The sequence below is a fragment of the Thamnophis elegans genome, chromosome 11 (assembly GCF_009769535.1).
Source record: "Thamnophis elegans isolate rThaEle1 chromosome 11, rThaEle1.pri, whole genome shotgun sequence".
In the NCBI taxonomy this organism is placed as follows: Eukaryota; Metazoa; Chordata; class Lepidosauria; order Squamata; family Colubridae; genus Thamnophis; species Thamnophis elegans.
Genome location: NC_045551.1, coordinates 65,503,658 through 65,522,660, shown reverse-complemented (window position 1 = coordinate 65,522,660; position 19,003 = coordinate 65,503,658). Strand labels below are relative to the sequence as shown.

The 19,003-nt window shown below is 42.3% G+C and overlaps 1 protein-coding gene across 4 annotated transcripts in view; it reads left to right on the top strand.

Annotated features, from left to right (window-relative positions):
- PCDH17 (protocadherin 17) overlaps window positions 1-19,003 on the top strand; it is a 224,317-nt gene that overhangs the window by 197,749 nt on the left and 7,565 nt on the right. For 3 of the 4 annotated variants that reach the window (XM_032226887.1, XM_032226886.1, XM_032226888.1), the window contains one exon: window positions 858-932. In XM_032226887.1, the coding sequence (XP_032082778.1) occupies window positions 858-932 (75 nt within the window). Of the gene's footprint in view, window positions 1-857; window positions 933-19,003 lie in introns of those variants that run through there. The other variant, XM_032226889.1, reaches the window with a different exon arrangement.

Below are 19,003 nucleotides of genomic sequence, written 5' to 3'. Positions count from 1 at the left end.
TATGTTTAGTGTGATTTTATAGATTTATACATATATTTAAGGTTTTGTTTGAATGTTGTAAGCCGCCATGAGTTGCCTTATGACAAGATGGGCATCAAACAGATTTAATGAATAAATAAATACAGGTACCCATTGACTTAGAACCACAACTGAGTCAAAAGAAAATTGGGTTCCTAAGTGAGATAGTTGCTAAGTGAATTTTGCCCTATTTTACAATCTTTTTGACACAGTTGTTAAGTGAATCACTGAGTTGTTAAGTTAGTAACACGGTTGTTAAATGAACCTGACTTTCCTGTTGACTTTGCTTGTCAAAAATTTACAAAAGGGGACCCCCTGATCCCATCGTAAACATGAGCCCATTGCCAAGTGTCTGGGTTTGGATCACATCACCATGGAGATGCTACAGTGGCTTTAAGTGTGAAATGGTCATAAGCCCCTTTTCCAGTGCCGCTGTAATGTCGAATGGTCGCTAAATGAACTGCTGACATTCAAAAACTACCTTATAAACCAGGGGTGTCAAACTGGCAGCTCGTGCCAAATGCTTCATATACAGGTCACATCCATCCCAGCTCTGCAACGGGGGAACATTTTGTGATAGTCGCATGACGGCATGTGACACCGGAGTTTGACATCCGTGTTATAAATTAAATAGCCACCTTTCAAACATTAAATACGCAAACTGTTTCCAGGTTTCAAATAGGTTCAAGATCCGTGTGGTATATGGAGCAAGGCTTAATTTATCAGTTTGCTTAAGAATGACTGTTGTAATTTAATAATAATGATCAATGAAAAGGGTGGTTGGGCTGGATCGAAGCACATGTTCCTTCTTTTAACTCACAGATCCAATTTTCCTCCAGAACAGCAAGGGAGAGGCCAAAGACCCATTGTTGGGATCTGTGGACCGGCCCGCTGTAAGGAAGGAAAATTTTCAGGTAAAAAAATACCCTTTTTCTACTTTTATATGGATTTCTGCATTGGCATGTTAAATGTAACTTGGACACTTAAACAATGAATTGTGTAGGATCCTAAATGTGAACAAACCTGACTACCGTGTTTTCCCAAAAATAAGACCTTGACTTATATTTTTTGAACCCCGAAATAAGTGCTTGGCCTTATTTTCAGGGAGGTCTTATAATTTTGGGGTCCATGGAGCAAGATGGGGTTCCTTTTGGCATCTTATTTGGTTTCCAGCTCTGTCTCCCTAACCCTAATCAGAGGAAATGTAGGGGACCAGCTACGCATACATCTAAATATTTTCGGGAAGGCTTATTTGGAGTAGTATTTTCAGGGGGGGTATTTTCAGTGGGTTATTTTAGCACATGCGCTCAAAAGCCCAATTGAGCTTATTATCCAGGGAGGTCTTATTTTTGGGAAAACACGGTAGCATCTATTTCTAAGTAATTATTCTCCACATTTATTTTTTCAAGTGTTTATTTGCCACATTTATTTATTTGACCACATTTATTTATATGAGCCGCGGTGGTGCAGTGGTTAGAGGGCAAGTACTACAGGCTACTTCTGCTGACTGCCGGCTGCCTGCAATTTGGCAGTTCAAATCCCACCAGGCTCAAGGTTGACTCAGCCTTCCATCCTTCCGAGATGGTAAAAGAGGACCCAGATTGTTGGGGGCGATATGCTGACTCTGTATAAACCAGGCTAGTCAACCTTTTTATACCTACCGCCCACTTTTGTATCTCTGTTAGTAGTAAAATTTTCTAACCGCCCACCAGTTCCACAGTAATGGTGATTTTATGAAAACCTTATGAAAATTTAAATAATGCTATGATTTTTTTTAAGTAAATTAAATTTTAAAAAGGAAAGTGCTTCAGTATCGGACAAAACCCCTACCGCCCACCATGAAAGCTGGAACGCCCACAAGTGGGCGATAGACCAGGTTGACTACCACTGGTATAAACCATAAAGCATTGTAAAGCGGTATATAGTCTAAGGGCTATTGCTAATTATTTATTTGAAAGAGGCATTCCTTGTTTCTTTCTGTTACTTCCTGAAAACCGGGGTGAGAGAATGAATAACAGAATAACAGAATTGGAGAAGATCCTTGGGAGCCTTCTAGTCCAATCCCTGCTCAAGCAGGAGACCCTCTACCATTTCAGACAAGTGGCTGTCCAGTCTCTTCCTAAAAATTGTAAAAGCACAATTTCTGGAGGCACAGTTGTTCCAACATTAATTATCCTCACACTCTCAGGAAGTTTTTCCTTAGTTTTAGGTTGGTTCTCTCCATGATTAGTTTCCATCCATTGGTTCTTGTTTTGCCTTCTGGTGCTTTGGATAAGAGGTTGACTCCCTCTTGTTTGTGACAGCCCCTCAAATCTTGGAAGGTTGCTATCCTGTCTCCCCTACCCCTTCATTTCATTGAACTAGATATACCCAATTCCTGCAACTGTCCTTCATACGTTTTAGCCTCCAGCCTCCTAATCATCTTTGTTGCTCTTCTCTGCACTCTATCTAGACAGCTAGAAGGGGTTGAAAAAAAAACCACATGCATGTCTGAAAGAATCATTTGGAATATTTTGATCATAAAGGGATAATTTTGAGTTGGTGTACATATTAAAAGTATGTTTACATGCAGAGGTTCTTTAATGGATGAATGTCTCTGATCTTTTTCCATATGAGCTACACTTGTACATTGTCATTTCAGCTCTGATGGAGCAGAATTAAGTCTACCAAATAATGTATGCCATATTTCCCCTCAAGCTCTTTCTGGAAAAGTGTTCGTACTGAATGTCAGAGCTAATGAATTATAATTCTCATCCACAAATTTAGGGAGAAGTTGGTGAAACATATGGGGAAAGGGGATAATTTGTGCTAAAAAAAAAAGAATGAAGGTATGTTGATGCCATCAAAGTTAACACCAGCCAAAGCATAGAACGAGGCAAGAGCAGATTTGGGGAGACCTGGCCCATAGAATTGTCATGTCAGTCCTGCCCCAATGGCTGCTAAGTAAGAATGACCTTCACTCTACTCAGTGTGAAAGATTTACTTTACTGAAGGCCAAGTAGATTACAATACAGAAAAACCAGAACTGAAGTTCGCACGCTGACCTTTCCCAGTTAAGTTGTCCCCATCCAGTTCCTCCTCCTTGCTAGGCCCTCGTTCTCCTATTACATTTGAATAAGTTGTTTTGGGAACTGTCCCTTCAATGGCAGGCTGGTTAGTGAGCTATTATATTCTATTCCCAGTGTTTTGACCTTGAAATTATGTCTCTGGAAGGTGTGATAAGTAGCAATAAGACATATACCACTTCACAGTGCTTTACAGCCCTCTCTAAGCGGTTTACAGAGTCAGCCTATGGCCCCCAACAATCTGGCTCCTCATTTTATTGATTTTGGAAGGATGGAAGTCAATCTTGAGCCAGGGAGAATCGAACCGCCAAACTGCAGGCAGCCGGCAGTCATCAGAAGTAGGCTGCAGAACTGCATTCTAACCACTGTGCCACCATGGCTCTTAGTTAGTTAGCCTTTCCCCCTCCTGACCAGCTCCATCCCCCCATAGTTCATGGCAGATTGACAGCTAGAAAATGCAAAGCTCAACTGAATGATGGAAGCTCTGACACTTCAAGAGTCCGACATGACTGAATGGATAACAACATTGGCAGCATCATGGTCTGTGACCCTTAATAAATATCTGATTTGAAGCAGTGAACATGAAGACTTATCTAACCATTTTATGTATGCCTACTCACTCATTATCTGCCCTCAAACATTATCTGGTTTTTTTTCTTTAAAATTCATGTCTGGTCCTTTCCCAGGATAATAAGTGTATAAGGAGGAAATACTCCCCTATCTTTTCTACCAAAGCAGCTCTTTTGTTCCGGGCTTTCTGTGCATAAAGTTTATGCCCTGCACAAAACACTTACAAAGCACTATCACAAATAGTAAGACTGACTTCACTTCCCTCTGAAGTCACAGTAGTGTCCATGTGACTGACATGGCTATGGGGGATTGAACAGCTGTGGCGGCACAGGGCTTAGAGTGCAGTACTGCGGGCGAATTCTGCTGCCTGCCAGCTGCCTGCAATTTGGTGGTTTGAATCTCACCAGGCTCAAGGTTGAGTCAGCTTTCCATCCTTCCGAGGTGGGTAAATGAGACTCCAGATTGTTGGGGGCAAGATGCTGACTCTGTAAACGCCTTAGAGAGGATTGAAAAGCACTATGAAGCGGTACATAAGTCTAAGAGCTATTGCTAAGTGGGAAGGAAGGAAGGAAGGAAGGAAGGAAGGAAGGAAGGAAGGTAATGTCACAGTGCTTAGAATGCAGTATTGCAGGTAAACTCTGCCCACTGCTAGCAGTTCGATTACTTTGATCCTGACCGGCTCAGGGTTGACTCAGCCTTCCATCCTTCCGAGGTAGGTAAAACGAGACTCCAGATGGTTGGGGGGCAAGATGCTGACTCTGTAAACTCCTTAGAGCAATAGCAATAGCAATAGCAGTAGACTTATATACCGCTTCATAGGCCTTTCAGGCCTCTCTAAGCGGTTTACAGAGAGTCAGCTATTGCCCCCAACAATCTGGGTCCTCATTTTACCTACCTCGGAAGGATGGAAGGCTGAGTCAACCCTGAGCCGGTGAGATTTGAACCGCTGACCTGCTGATCTAGCAGTAGCCTGCAGTGCTGCATTTAACCACTGCGCCACCTCTGCGCCATCCAGAGAGGATTGAAAAACAATGGGAAGCGGTAGATAAGTCGAAGAGCTATTGCTAAGTGGGAAGGAAGGAAGGAAGGAAGGAAGGAAGGAAGGAAGGAAGGAAGGAAGGATGGATTGTAATGTTACAGTGCTTAGAATGCAGTATTGCAGGTAACTCTGCCCACTGCCAGCAGTTCGATTACTTTGATCCTGACCGGCTCAAGGTTGACTCAGCGTTCCATCCTTCCGAGGTGGGTAAAATGAGGATCCAGATTGTTTGGGGGCAATAGGCTGACTCTATGAACCACTTAGAGAGGGTTGGAAAGCACTGTGAAGTGGTATATAAGTCTAAATGCTATTGCTATTGCTATCCTTTAAAAGCACTGACAATCAATGGACCTCTTTCTATTTAAAAAAAACTCAGTCATTTTCCAGATTTCTGCCATGGCTTCAAAAGCTGCTGTAACTGTCCTGAGAGATGAGCTCTCTTCATCCTCAATGGTTCCCTGATAATATTTTAGTCTTTTTTTGTGTGTGTGAAATCCTAATTGATGATAGTTGCTGTAGAAGCAATTAATATTTGGAGTCCTTAAAGGTAACCTGTTCAAAAGGTAAGATAAGGCCTCTGCTTTAGGAGTCCTTATGGAACAGGTGTGAAAAGACTTATCATATGCAATAGAAACATCTCTCTCTCTCTCTCTCTCTCTCCTCCTCTCTCTCTCTCTCTCTCTCTCTCTCTCACACCACACACACACACACACACACACACACACACATATATATATGCCAGATACCACTCACTCATCATGAAATCTCCAGAACCATAAAGCCTACAAACTTGACATTTGGCATGTATGTTTCTCTTTGGCTCTAGGTGCTTGCTAAGGAAGGATTTATCAAAATGAGCATCAGATAATTGGTATTCTTATACAGTAATTAACTCACTCTGATGCTAAGGAATTCTACTCCCCCTTCCCACCTGAAAAGAACTTTGTTCCAACTGCCAGTTGCCTTATATTAAGATGCTTTGATGCTAAGGAGTTAGACATTCTACTCCCCCTTCCCACCTGAAAAGAACTTTGTTCCAACTGCCAGTTGCCTTATATTAAGATGCTTTGATGCTAAGGAGTTAGACATTCTACTCCCCCTCCCCACCTGAAAAGAACTCTGTTCTGACTGCTTCACATTCCGTTACCTCAGTTCAACCTGCCAGACATTCCACTCCTTCACTCAGAAGCAGTACAGGGCTCCTTAGAGTACTAAATGTCGGTACCTCACCAACATATCTATGCCATCCACCTATGGAACTATTTCCAGACTCAAGATGGCAGGAGAAATATTCCCTTATGTGTTTCAACCACCACTGAGACAATAGATTGAAGAGGAGTTAAGCGGATTTCTCCTGCATTGCCCGATCACGTAGTTTCATCGCAAAGCATGGGTATCCAGCTAGTTGAATATGTAACAGACAGGAGAAAACACTTTCCAATATCATGCCCGATTGTGTTGGAAATCAACACACTGGTCTTTTCTCTATTAATGAATGTGAGATTGTGGACATTTCTCACCTCATTTACCAACATGTCTCATGCCAATACTAACTAGAGTTGAAAGCTTTGCACAATTTAATTTCTCCCGTCTTCAGCAAAAAATTTTTTAAAAAGCCGTCATATTCTAGATTTATTGCTAATCAGTTCTCTAATCTAAGCCTCCTAATTGCTTTCTGTAACTGAATAACAAAAAGCACCTAGGCCAGTGTAAATATGCAGATTCCAGACCTTTGTGTTACATAACAGAGTTTCCGCAGAGAGAGAACTCAATTTGTTTATTTATGTCAAGATCAATCGTAATTAAGGATGAAGATTAATTCCACCACAGATGAAACACTTCCGTTGATTGTTCTTATTAAAAAAAACAAAAAAACTCATAGCAGAGGAGTGCTTATGCCACTTGACAACTATAGCAACTGATTGAAGTGGGCACAGGAAAAGTGAGCGAGACCAAGGCTTGGGGGAGGCAGAATAGAATAGAATTCTTTATTGGCCAGGTGTGATTGGACACACAAGGAATTTGTCTGAGATGCTCTCAGTGTACATAAAAGACAAGATACATTCATCAAGATTCATGAGGTACAGAGGTGGGTTGCTAGCAGTTTGCACTAGTTCAGGCAAACCAGTAGTGGAAATTGTGACTGGGACATTGAACTGCAGGGGTGGTTTCAACCGGTTCGCGGCGGTCCCTGCGAACCGGTGGTCGACGAACCTGGAAGTAAGTAACTTCCGGGAACGGCGAAGGGCCCACCCGCGCGCTGGCGCTCCTTACCCAGTTTTGACGAGTTCTGCGCTTCCACGCATGCGCAGGACGCATACAGCGCCTGCGTGATCCTCCAGGAGCAGCTGGAGCATCGCACAGATGCTAGTAGGCGTGCGCGCACCGCGCGCGTGCACGAGGATGCTGCCGGCCCCGTTCCAACCGACCGGTTGGAACGGGGCGAGAAACCCACCCCTGCCGAACTGGTAGGGACGGCAGGCTCACCACGCCCCTGAACCAGTTGCCCGATTACCCATGCCATTGTTGGCATGTTTTTTAGACATTTTATAATGTTCTGCGCATGCGCAGGACAATTTATAGGCAACTGTGCACGTGAAAGCAACATGAGGCACGCATGCGACAGAGCGAAGTGAGTGCAAAGGGAACCAGCAGTAATGGTGAAGGAGTGTTTTAGAAGAATAGAATAGAATAGAATAGAACTCATAGCAGAGGAGTGCTTATGCCAACTTGACAACTATAGCAACTGATTGAAGTGGGCACAGGAAAAGTGAGTGAGACCAAGGCTTGGGGGAGGCAGAATAGAATAGAATTCTTTATTGGCCAAATGTGATTGGATACATAAGGAATTTGTCTTTGGTTCATATACTCTCAGTGTACATTAAAAGACAAGATACATTCGTCAAGAATCAAAAGGTACATACAAAAGATACATTCATCATAAGGTACAACACTTAATGCTAGTCATAGGGTACAAATAAGCAATCAGGAAACAATTAATATCAATATCAATATCAATCATAAGGATACAAGCAACAAAGTTGCAGTCCTGCAGTTATAAGTGGGAGGAGATGGGTGATAGGAACGATGAGAAGACTAATAGCAATAGTAATGCAGCTTTAGTGAATAGTTTGACAGTGGTGAGGGAATTATTTGTTTAGCAGACTGATGGCGTTGCGGAAAAACTGTCCTTGTGTCTAGTTGTCTTGGTGTGCAGTGCTCTATAGTGTCATTTTGAGAGTAAGAGTAGGCGGAAGATAGGTGTGGGAGAACAGTATACCAACCTATTCACAACACACCAAAATTAACCTTATTCACTCTCAGGACTTATGTAGTTACAGAGAAATCCAAGGGGGTCAACATATTCTACAAAGCACCTGAAGATAGGACAAAAAACAATGGATGGAAACTAATAAAGGAGAGAATCAACCTAGATCGCCACAATGTAAAAAAGATGTGAAGACTCTAGAAAGAGTGCAGAGAAGAGCAACGAAGAGGATTAGGGGACTGGAGGTTAAAACATATGAAGAACGGTTGCAGGAACTGGGTATGTCTAGTTTAATGAAAAGAAGGACTAGGGGAGACATGATAGCAGTCTTCCAATATCTCAGGGGTTGTCACAAAGAAGAGGGAGTCAAGCTATTCTCCAAAGTACCTGAGGGTAGGGCAAGAAGCAATGGGTGGAAACTAATCAAGGAGAGAAGCAATTTAGAACTGAGGAGAAATTTCCTGACAGTTAGAACAATTAATCAGTGGAACAGCTTGCCTCCAGAAGTTGTGAATGCCCCAATACTGGAAGTCTTTAAGAAGATGTTGGATAGCCATTTGTCTGAAATGGTATGGGTTTCCCGCCTAGGCAGGGGGTTGGACTAGAAGACCTCCAAGGTCCCTTCCAACTCTGCTATTGTATTGTATAGAACTAAGGAGAAATTTCCTGATGATAAGAACAATTAATCAGTGGGACCAGATTGCCTTCAGAAGATGTTGGTACCTCCATCACTGGAGTCCCCAAAGTGCTTTTTCAAGAGGCAACTGGACTTTCTGGTTTTTCCTTGTGGATGTTTTGCTTCTCACTGAGGAGGCTTCTTCAGTTCTTCTTCAGAGCTGAAGAATTTCTTAGGTGAGAAGTGAAACTTCAAAGAAAAAACAGAAAGTCCAGTTGCCTCTTTATAAAGCACCTTTGGGACAACCAAGATTTGGATGACTGAGAATCTCCATAGACATCCATCACTGGAGGTTTTTAAGAAGAGATGAGAAAGGCATTTGTCTGATATGGTATAGGGTTCCTACTTTAGAAGGGGTGGGTGGGCTAAAAGACCTCTAAGATCCATTCCAACTCTGTTATTCTGTGGGTTCACAATTTTGAACCCTTGGTACATCAATTGCCCTTAGGGCATGTCAGAACACCCATCAATTTATCTTCTACCAAGGTTATAAATATCTTATAGTAATGAGTGCTTTCACTCCATACTCTACTTCTGAAAAACAAGGCACTTTTTAATGCATTTTTAATATTGATTTTAAGGATTTCCTATAGCTTTTGCAACAAATAGGAGATATCAACCATCACCTTGGACCAAAAACTTTGGTTGATTATTCATAGAACTGAATCATAGCAAGGATTGTCTAGTTAGGTATGTCTAGGTATGTCTAGTTTAATGAAAAGAAGAACTGGGGGAGACATGATATCAGTCTTCCAATATCTCAGTGTCTGCCACAAAGAAGAGGGAGTCAAACTATTCTCCAAAGCACCTGAATGGCAGGACAAGAAGCAATAGGTGGAAACTAATCAAGGAGAGAAGCAACAAAGAACTAAGGACAAATTTCCTGACATTAATTAATTAATCAGTGGAACAACTTGCCTCCAGAAGTTGTGAATGCTCCAATACTGGAAACTAGTCAAAGAGAGAAGCAATTTAGAACTGAGGATAAATTTCCTGACAGAACAATTAACCAGTGGAACAACTTGTCTACAGAAGTTGTGAATGTTCCAACACTGGAAGTTTTTAAGAAGATGTTGGATAACTATTTGTCTGAAGTGGTGTATGGTTTCCTGCCTAGGCAGTGGGTTGGGCTAGAAGACTTCCAAGATTCCTTCCAACTCTGTTATTCTATTCTAAAGATTGTTTTTGGTTCACAAATACATTGTTTAAGCTGGGGACCCTGCAGCATTAAAATGAGAGCCATGTCTTTATGGATACATTGCTCAAGTTTCACAGAAGAACTGTCCAAAATGTCCAATTGGAGATGTTTGAAATGAAGAAATGCCAGTTCAAAATATACCCTTATATCTTGCCAAACTGCAGCCAAGACATCCATTCCATCTTTTGATTTCTACCTTTCTCTCTTACGTATTTCTGTCCCAGTTAAGTTTGGATTCCAATGAATAATTCACAAAATTTGGCATATGCAAAGTTCATGACTCGTGAGAGATATTCAAAAGTGGCATATTTATTATAATAATGGGGACTAAACTTTAAAAGTTGAATCTAACCTTGTAAGTGAAACGAATACAGACCAAGAAAAGCATTCAAGAGAGAAAAGTGGTCGGTGAGAATCCCTTTTTCCTTCATATACTTGAATCAATCTTGAGACAATTACCAATGAGGAATAAAGGCCTGTGATTAAAGGAAATACATTTAAATTGTGAATATACATTATGCCAGGATCCATAGTAATATAATGGGAAGTTTCTGTCAGCATTTAAACATCATTTAACTGATGTTTGAAGACAGGATGAGAATAGAGTAGAGTAGAATAGAGTAGAGTAGAGTAGAATAGAATAGAATAGAATAGAATATGCACTAGAGTAGAGTGGAGTAGAGTAGTGTAGATTAGAGTAGAGTAGAGTAGAGTAGAGTAGAGTAGAGTAGAATATACATTAGAATACAGTAGAGTAGAATAGAATAGAATATACACTAGAGTAGAGTAGAGTAGAATATACATTAGAGTAGAGTAGACTAGACTAGAATAAAATAGAATAGAATATAGAGTAGAGTAGAGTAGAATATGCATTAAAGTAGGATAGAATAGAATAGAATAGAATAGAATATACACTAGAGTAGAGTAGAGTAGAATATACACTAGAGTAGAGTAGAGTAGAGTAGAATAGAATAGAATAGAATATGCACTAGAGTAGAGTGGAGTAGTGTAGTGTAGTGTAGAGTAGAGTAGAGTAGAGTAGAGTAGAGTAGAGTAGAGTAGAGTAGAATATACACTAGAGTAGAGTAGAGTAGAGTAGAGTAGAATATGCATTAGAGTAGGATAGGGTGGGGTAGAATAGGAATAGAATAGAATAGAATAGAATAGAATAGAATAGAATAGAATATACACTAGAGTAGAGTAGAATATACACTAGAGTAGAGTAGAGTAGAGTAGAATATAATAGAATAGAATAGAATAGACACTAGAATAGAGTAGAGTAGAGTAGAGAAGAATATAGATTAGATTAGAGTAGGGTAGGGTAGAGTAGAGTAGAATTGAATTGATTTTTTTTGGGGTGGGGGCAAGTGTGCTTGTCTCTGGTGCCTAAGCTCTCAGTGTACATAGAAACAACAAATTGATAACTCATAAGCACAAGACATATGGTATGTTCTCATAACAGGAAAACAGTTCAGAAACACATACATAAACACATAAACACTCCACACTAAATCATGGTACAAGGTCTTTTGTGTGAAGTCAGCTTTTTTGAAAAAAAATACATATTTCATTAAACATTTTATGGGAAAATATATGAAAAACGAAGGAAAAAGAAAAAGAGAAGATAAAAAATAACACAAGTTATACATATGAACATGGAATTTACAAGCATCACATAAAATTCATTTTTTCCCAGCACAACACTAATTAATTGTAAGTAATGGAGTACAGTATATCATTTCAAAAACTCCAAAAATCACATTAAGCTCTTAACAAAATATAAATGTCAGGAAATGCAGTAAGTGTAATATGAATTTTTTAAAATAAAACTGTAAACTATAACAAATTCAAAAGATGTAATTCATTTTAATGAATGAGTGAAAAGGGGAAAGGAGAGTCTTGGCTTTTAAAATATATTTATTTCATATGAACGCCAACTTTCTTTTCCTTCCTTTTACACAATTATTTAAGCAATAGATATTTATGGATCCTTCACATCACAGGGTTTGCATTCAAAAGCAGCTGTGAACCATAATATTTACATACATACAGAATAGGGACTTGGAGGGGACCTTGGAGGTCTTCTAGTCCAACCCGCAGCTCAAGCAGGAGACCCCATAACATTTCAGACAAGTGGCTGACCAGTTTCTTCTTCAAAACCTCCAAAGGCACCCACAACTTCTGAAGGCAAGAGGTTCCACTGGTTAATTGTTCTCCCTGTTAGGAAATTAGTTTTAGGTTGCATCTCTCCTTGCTTAGTTTCCATCCATTGTTTCTTGCTCAGCCTTCTGGTGCTTTGGAAAACAATTGGAAAAAGACTGCCTCTTCATTACTGCAGCCCCTTAAATATTGGAACACTGCTATCATGCCCCCACAAGTCTTTTTTTCTCTCTAGCTAAACCCAGTTCCTGCAAATATTCTCTATATGTTTTAGTTACCAGGCCTTTAATCATCTTTGTTGCTCCAAGTTCAAAGTATCTAAGCAGTTGGCTCCTTGGTCTCACCCATTTTCTGAAACTGAATTCCATGTTTCCTAATTCCATGTAAGTTTGTTTTTTTGCAGGAACTCTGTATGTTTAGTTTAATGAAAAGAAGGACCAGGGGAGACATGATAGCAGTCTTCCAATATCTCAGGGGTTGCCACAAAGAAGAGGGAGTCAAGCTATTCTCCAGGGCACCTGAGGGTAGAACAAGAAGCAATGGTTGGAAATTAATCAAGGAGAGAAGCAACTTAGAACTAAGGAGAAATTTCCTGATAGTTAGAACAATTAATCAGTGGCACAACTTGCCTCCAGAAGTTGTGAATGCTCCAACTCTGGAAGTCTTTAAGAAGATGTTGGATAGCCATTTGTCTGAAGTGGCATAGGGTTTCCTTCCTAGGCAGGGGGTTGGACTAGAAGACCTCCAAGGTCCCTTCCAACTCTGTCTAATCTGGTACATTTTTCAATATTCCTCAGGCCAATTATGCTTATTTCCCTGTAGTTAGTAAGAAATGTCCATCTGGCTTCAGTTCCAAGTGGAGAGAAAGACACTGGAAACATGGAGACTGCTTGGAAAGATGGTTTTAATGGTGGACAGGACCACATGGCTTGAGGTCCTGTGGGGGGGGGGGAAGGGAAGAGAGTGCCCTGGTTATATGCCCTCTCTGGGCTTTTGAATTTGAGCTAGTATTCTGATTGGTTGTCAGTCTCCCATGGGGTCATGTAGGGGCAACTGTAATGGCTCTTCTCCTAACTTCATAAAGTAAAGACTCTTGAAACGGATTATTTCAAAAGGAACCTTTAATCAAGCAGGATGGAAACCATTAGAAGCAAAGCAGCATCTGAAAACCTTTAGGCCATGCAAATGGGATTAAACTGATAATGACTCCTCCCCTTTGTATGCAGATTCTGACCAATACACAAGTGTGAAGATGCTTCCTTAACTCTTCTGCCCTGGGAGTCAATAAAGCACACGTTCCCATGGCTATCTCTAGTTAGACATCAAAGTAATATATCCCACATGGCTACCATAAACATCCCTCCAGAGATGTTGGGACCTTCAGTCTCCCGGTGACAGGAAACCAGTTGTAAAGTTGTAAAAACTCAGTTGTTTCAGATGTAGCTAATGATTTAACTCCGAGGCTCCCCTCCTCCCAATTGAATGGCAGTATCACTTTTAGGGATCTGACAGCAACTCTGTAGGCGGTCCTGACTCACAGGCTTGGTTGAGTCTTGCTGGGTGATGTCATCTTCCCAGGTGCCATGTGGTGAGATGGGTAGAGGGCTTTGGGCAATTTCTACTATGGCTCCACCTGAAGGGGGTAGATCTTTGTTATGTAGAATAGACTGGCCCAGGCCTTTATGACCCATTGACAGAGGTGGAGAGAGGCTGAATTTCTCCCTCCCTTTTAGGGGAAATATTCTGCCCTTTTAATATTGCCTAAAATGTCTCATTTTTCCAGGAGAGGGGTGGATGCTGACTTCCTACAGTGGCACAGTATCTTATATATCCCTGTTCTGACCCCCCTCGTTCCACACCAAAGCACACTCCGAGCCAGAGATAAATTATGGCATTTAATTAACAGACAAACAGGTCCTTGGCAGCAACCCAGCACAGACAAGCTTGGGCAGCAATAAACACAGATAAGGCTTGGCAGCAATCCAGCCTGCCAAGCTCACACAAAGTTCCCCGACATTCAATTCTGTGTTGACTTCTACAAACAGGAGCGTGTGCACAAGTAACCTTTTTATAGTCTGGAGAGGAGCCTAATGACCACCAGCTGAGTACAATCACCTCCTGTAATTGCATAATTGTTCCTGGCTGCCTAGTAGCTCTTTGATGGTGTGCATCCCGGAACAACTCACTGCTGGCTTCTGGATCACTCTCCCTTGTCTCCTCCCCACTGGTCCAAGGCTCAGGTGCCTCCTGGTGGCCAACCAGCCTCTCTGCGCCCTGCTCAGAGTCGGAACCCTGTCCAGGGTCCTCCACATCCTCCAGAGCCGACTCAGAGGGCCCCTCGCTGTTGGAGTCTGGTGGCAGCTCCAACAGCACCTGCTGGGCCACAACACATCCTTGATGGAGAACCTATGGCATGTGTGCCAGAGGTGGCAGGCAGAACCCTCTCTGTGGGCACATGCACATACCCATTGCCAGTGGCTCTTCTGGAGCCTCCTAAACCCGAATACCAGCTGGCTGGTGCACCTACCCCTCTCTTGGCATGCACACCATTGCCAGATGCTCTTCTGGAGTGCCAGAAACCCAGAAACCCTTTGGGTCTCTGGTGTCCCAGCATGCCCAAAGACACCAGAAACCAGAAGACCAGCTGATCTTTGAGTTTCCGGGGCTCCGGGGGTCAGGGGACGACATGCACCCAAGCGCATGGACATGTGCAATCCAGTTTGGCCAGCTCAGTTCCAAAAAGCTTCACCATCACTGTTATGTATAAAGCTTCTCTGCTTTCCTCGTTCTGCATTTCATCGCTCCGATGTACCAGCTGAGCTGCATCCTCGGTGACTTGGTTTCTTTCTTTCTCCTCCACCCCACCACTCTTCCTGGTGGCTAATTTCTCTGATCTATATTTGGAACGGTTCTCCCTAATGTGCACACAGCACTTCTGGTTGTTTACCTCCCTGCCTCCAGAGACGGAGACAAACCCCATGGCTATTGCCGTTCGTTGTGCACACTTGAACTGCTCAGGCTTTATTTTCATCTGGAGGCAGGTGAGCTTGGATTCTGATCAAGAGCAACCGAGCATATCGCTCTTCCGACCCAGTTTTTTGCAAGGCAACGAGAGCTGTGGGGGCGCTTACACATTTATTTCTGCCTTTTGAATGGATCCCGATTTCTCATCAATGCTAATTTAGCCATGGGCAGTGCTAAGTGGAGCTGGAGCTTGTGAGAGTTTCTCCTTTCTTCTTTTTTTTTTCAATTCAAATGTTTTATTTTCATTTTTTCATTTTCATTTCATACAGTCACATATATACTGTGCATGATTGGGGCCATATAACATTGGGCAATAGACACAGCCATCCTTGTACTCCCCAAAATACAAAACCAATATACCACTTCAACCCTCCATACACCCTTTCTTTCTCCCCCCTCCAACTTTCCTTTCTCCCCTCCAACATTCCCCTCTCCTACTTCCCCTTCCCCTCTAACGTTCCTTTCTCCCCCTCCCTTCCATCTCACCCTCCTTCCAATCCTCTCTCCCACCCTCTCTACCCCTCCCTCTTCTTTCCCTCTGCTCCTCGCTTCGGTATATTTCTACTATCTATCGATATATTCAGCTTCTTATTTTTATACTAAAATTTAAAAAAGCAACAGTATACAAGTGCAATCATGTTACTTTAAAATCTGGCACATATTATATTTCCCCCCTCCCCCCTATAACCCCACCTCCCTTCCCCCCTCCCGACTTCCCAGAGCCCGTACATGGTATAACTTTTTATCAAACAGAGCTGTGGGGACGCTTACGCATTTATTTCTGCCTTTTGAATGGATCCCGATTTCTCATCAATGCTAATTTAGCCATGGGCAGTGCTAATTGGCGCTGGAGCTTGTGAGAGTGTCTCCTTTCTTCTTGTAACAGTTAAAACAGGGAGAGAAATCCCACCGTTCCTCTAAAACTACCTTTTTTAAAAATAAAAAACTTTTCCCTGGTCTCCCAGCATGCAGCAAGTCAACGCGAGAGGCTAATATTGTGGTAAGCGGCTTGTAATGTATGATAATCAATACTTCAGTAATGTATGATAATCAATACTTCAGGACTGCTTTCTGCAATATGGCATAAAAGGGAGAAAGCGGGGAGGGGAGGAAAACTGCTAGTGAGTTTTCAACACTGCGGAACAAATGATGAAGAAGTGAAGAGGTGGGATGCTGAAGGACGAAACAATTCCACTTTAAAAGTAAAGCTAAAAAGGTTCCCCTCGCACATATGTGTTAGTCGTGCCTGACTCTAGGGGGCGGTGCTCATCTCTGTTTCAAAGCTGAAGAGCCAGCGCTGTCCGAAGACATCTCCGTGCTCATGTGGCTGGTATGACTAAACACCGAAGGCACACCAAACAATGTTACCTTCCCACTAAAGGTGGTTCCTATTTTTCTACTTGCATTTTTACGTGCTTTCGAACTGCTAAGTTGGCAGAAGCTGGGACAAGTAACAGGAGCTCCTTATGCAGCGCTAGGGGTTCGAACTGCCGAACTGCCAACATACCTGATTGACAAGCTCAGCTTCTTAGCCACTGAACCACCACATCCCTTTCTCTTTAAAAAGGATACAGGGAAAAAAATGCAAATTATTAGAAACATGCAAATAAGCAGAGAAGGCCCAAGCATTCTGGAAATCCTGGAAAGGATATAGGGGTGGGTTTTAATGTTGGTAAGAGTTTTGTACCTTATGATTTATGATGAATGTATTTTTTATGATGACTATGATCATGATTTATTAAGAGCCGTGGTTGTTCAGTGGTTAGAACGCAGGCTAATTCTGCTGACAGCCAGGAGTTCAATCCTCACTGATTGACTCAGCCTTCCATCCTTCCGAGGTGGGTCAAATGAGGATCCACATTGTTGAGGGCAAGAGGCTGACTCTATAAAGCATTTAGAGAGGGCTGTAAAAGCACTGTGAAGTGGTATTTAAGTCTAAAGGCTGTTGCTGTCATGATTTATCGCTTGTAGCTTTTGTGTACACTGAGAGCTTATGCACGGAAGACAAATTTCATTCACACTTGGCCAATAAATAATTCTATCAAGAGAGAGGAGGGAGGGAGAGGGAGGGAGAGAGACAGAGAGGGAGAGGGAGACAGACAGGCAGAGAAAGGCAGAGAGGGAGAGGGAGGGAGAGAGGGAGGGAGAGAGACAGAGAAAGACAGAGAGAGAGGGAGGGAGACAGAGGAAGACAAAGATAAAGACAAAGACAAAGAGAGAGAGAGGGAGAGGGAGGGAGAGAGAGAGACAGAGAAAGACAGAAAGAGGGAGGGAGGGAGACAGAGAAAGACAGAGGGAGAGATGGGGAGGGAGATAGAGAAAGACAAAGAGTAAGACAAAGAGAAAGAGAGAATGGAGTGAGAGGGAGGGAGGGAGAGAAAGACAAAAAGAGAGGGAGAGGGAGGGAGGGAGAGAGAGGAAGAGAGGGAGGGAGAGAGACAGAGAAAGACAGAGAGAGAGGGAGGGAGACAGAGGAAGACAAAGAGAAAACAAAGAGAAAGAGAGAGGGGGAGAGGGAGGGAGAGAGAGAGAGACAGAGAAAGACAGAAAGAGAGAGGGGGAGGGAGGGAGACAGAGAGAGGGAAGGAGACAGAGAAAGACAAAGAGTAAGACAAAGAAAAAGAGAGAATGGAGAGAGAGGGAGGGAGACAGAGAAAGACAGAGGGAGAGGGAGAGAGGGGGAGGGAGACAGAAAGACAAAGAGTAAGACAAAGAGAAAGAGAGAATGGAGAGAGAGGGAGGGAGACAGAGAAAGGCAGAAAGAGAGGGAGAGGGAGGGAGGGAGAGAGAGGAAGAGAGGGAGGGAGAGAGATGGAGAAAACGGAGAGAGAGGGGGAACGAGAGATGGAGGGAGTGTTGTAGGACACAAGGTAGGCAGCAAATACATTTTGTAATAAATAAATACATTTAGAAGGGACTCAAGCAAAGTCCTCCCTGATTCCCTGGAATATAAAAAGGGACAAGGTCAACAAGATCAGACCTGCAAGTTTCTGTTAGTATAGCCTATTTCAATAAAGTGTAGTAGAGCAGACTTTTCCCTTCTACAATTTTAATACTTCATCTTTAATTCATCTGGTGCTTAGAAATCTTTTCGTCCTTTGGGGTAATCCAGGTCAAGAAACAGGCATGGCAAGAAATGCAGGATTGTTATGGGGTGCTTCAGTTTCTCTCTTTTCCTTATGAAGGTGGGGCTATTTTGAGTGTCTTTCTCCCACTTCCCTACTTTCCCAGGACTGGGAAATCTTCTTTAAGGTCTTCATTAAAACTGTCCTGTACTCTTTTGTAAAACTTTAAAATGGAAGCTTAGCTGGTATTTTAAACATAAATATACCCTTCGACAGGAGTTCAGCACTTAGATAATCGGAACAAATCTTAGAAACCAAATTCTGGGTGGGAAACCAACAGAAAGTCCCAGGTCCAGGAGGTTAAAAGGAATCCTAGAGGAAGGGAATTGCTTTCAAAGCAGCATGGATGTAGCCACTTTAACCAAGTTTGGATGAAGTTTGTCTTTAGCTTAATCTAAGCTGTGATCATTGTGCATCCATTTGGAGAAAACCAGCTGGCTTTTGAAGAAATAATGGTGAATCTGAGGGGAAAGGCTGAACAACACTTGACTTACAATTATTTGTGTAGTGACCAATTGAAGTCACAACAGCACTGGAGAAAGTGACTTTTGACCATGTTTCATCCTTGTGACCATCGTAGCATTCTCATGCTGAGCAACTTGCTCCTATTTATGACTGTTGCGGTGTCCCAAGGTCAAGTGATCCTATTTTGCGATCTTCTGACCAGTCAATGGAGCAGTCAGATTCACTCAGCAACTGTGTTACTAACTTAACCGCAGTGATTCATTTATGACAGCTCATAAAATGGGACAAAACTTATTTGTCTACTGTTTTGCTTGGCCAACAGTTGTTAAGTGAATTTTTCCCTATTTTATGACCTTCCTTGCCACAATTGCAGTTGTTAAGTTAATGCAGTTCTT